The sequence below is a fragment of the Octopus bimaculoides genome, chromosome 3 (genome assembly GCF_001194135.2).
Source record: "Octopus bimaculoides isolate UCB-OBI-ISO-001 chromosome 3, ASM119413v2, whole genome shotgun sequence".
NCBI classification, from domain to species: domain Eukaryota; kingdom Metazoa; phylum Mollusca; class Cephalopoda; order Octopoda; family Octopodidae; genus Octopus; species Octopus bimaculoides.
In genome coordinates this window covers 74188235-74190182 of record NC_068983.1, presented here as the reverse complement: position 1 = coordinate 74190182, position 1948 = coordinate 74188235, and the positions used below count along the sequence as shown (strand labels likewise).

Below are 1948 nucleotides of genomic sequence, written 5' to 3'. Positions count from 1 at the left end.
TATATATATAAACACATTCTTAAGCATACATACACAGATACATATTCGCAGTGGGTAGATGAGATTACATTTCCTACTGATTGGAAAAAGTTACCGAGCTAACCGCTTAAAACTGAAAGAGACATAGAAATTATTGCCATACAATCATACTTTGAAATAATAATTCATAATACCTGGTTCAAAACAGCAGATCTTATGGAGACATCATCCGGCGGGAAAGAAGAAAATATATGATTTTTTAAATCAATATTTGACCCTTCGGTTTTACTTTGATACGACATGGAATCTGTAAAGAGCAAAAATGACAAATATGATGGGCATTGCTTTACTTTGCAGTCATTTGTCTCTGGATTCAATTTCAACTGCGTGGCAGCTTGTGCAAGCATCTTGTGTCATTGCTCCGGGTTCACGTAAGCCTTGTGAGTGAACTTTAACAAGTAGAAGCTCGGCGGATACACATAACCGTGCGTATAGCTGTACGCAACCACCCCTACATACACATGTGCGCCCCCCATCCCCCCACACACAGTCTTTTTCAAAGGAATACTTTACTTAAAATGCAGTCTCATAGACAGAAAGGTAGATAGATTCATATATAGAACTGTGAGTATGCACACACACACGCACACCCACACATATACACACACACACACACACACACACACACACACACATATATATATATATATATATATATATATATATATATATATTTACAGGGGTTGGACAAAATAATGGAAACAACTAGTATCATAGCATCATAATTTTGAAATATCTATAAAACCGCCTAAAGCTTGTTTATTTTTATGTTTTTTGAATTATTCTTAGTGTTGCTTAATATGTTTTGCTATAATTGTTGTTTCTTTTCAGATATCATCAGATAAAGGTAATTAAAATTCATTAAAACGACAGATCTATCGGTCTTTCAAAGAGGTCAAATTGTTGGTGCTCGTAGCGTAGGCACTAGCGTAACGAAAACAGCCGAAATGTTGGGTGTATCAAGAAGCACTGTCTCAAAAGTAATGACAGCCTTTGAGAAAGAGGGTAACACCTTCTCTTGGAAACAAAACTCCGGGAGAAAACCAAAACTTTCAGATAGGGGCCGTCGAACTCTTACGCGAATTGTTAAAAAGGATCACAAAAAGTACAGATCCAAAAATTACTGCAGAGCTTCTTGACCACCTCGAGAACCCAGTTTCCCCAAAAACTGTTCGCCAGGAGCTGCACAAAGCCGGATTTCACGGGAGGACTGCAATCAGAAAATCACTACTTTCAAAAACAAACGTTGCAAAGCGTTTAGTGTTCAGTAAAAACATTCAGATTCCCTAGAGCAGTAGAAGAATGTTATTTTTTCGGACGAGTCATCCTTTACCTTATTTCCGATCACTGGCCGAGTATACGAGTGGAAACAGCCAAAAGAGGCATTTGACCCAGACTGCCTTCTTCCAACTGTTAAACATAGAGGAGGATCTGTGATGATCTGGGGTAGGGGCTATATCTTGGAAATTCGCCGGCCCAATGGTTTCCTCTCATGGGAGAACTAATAGTCAAGATTATTTAAGCATTTTATCGGATGAAATTCATCCTATGGTTGCGGAACTGTTTCCGGGGGGAAACGCAATCTTTCGGAATGATAATGCACCAATTCACACAGCTAAAGTTGTTACTGAATAGCATGAGGAACATTCTAGTGAAGTTGAACATCTTATCTGGCCACCACAGTCCCCAGATTTCAATATTATTGAACATTTATGGTGCATTGTAGAAAAACAAGTAAGGAGTCGATATTCTCCACCATCATCACTACAAGAAACAATTCAAACTTTGTACGTGTCCATACCTCGTAGAATTCAAGCTTTAATTACTGCCAAAGGTGTTCCTCCTCCATATTAAAATTAATTTATTTGGAATTTTAAGGTGTTACCATTATTTTGTATAACCCCTGTAC

General features: G+C 38.0%; 1 protein-coding gene across 1 annotated transcript in view; it reads right to left on the bottom strand.

Moving 5' to 3' along the window:
* Nucleotides 1–1948, bottom strand: part of LOC106879093 (aquaporin-9) — a 78146-nt gene that overhangs the window by 28159 nt on the left and 48039 nt on the right. The window contains exon 4 of the mRNA XM_014928527.1: nt 174–286. Coding sequence (XP_014784013.1) covers nt 174–286 — 113 coding nt within the window. The remainder of the gene's footprint in view (nt 1–173; nt 287–1948) is intronic.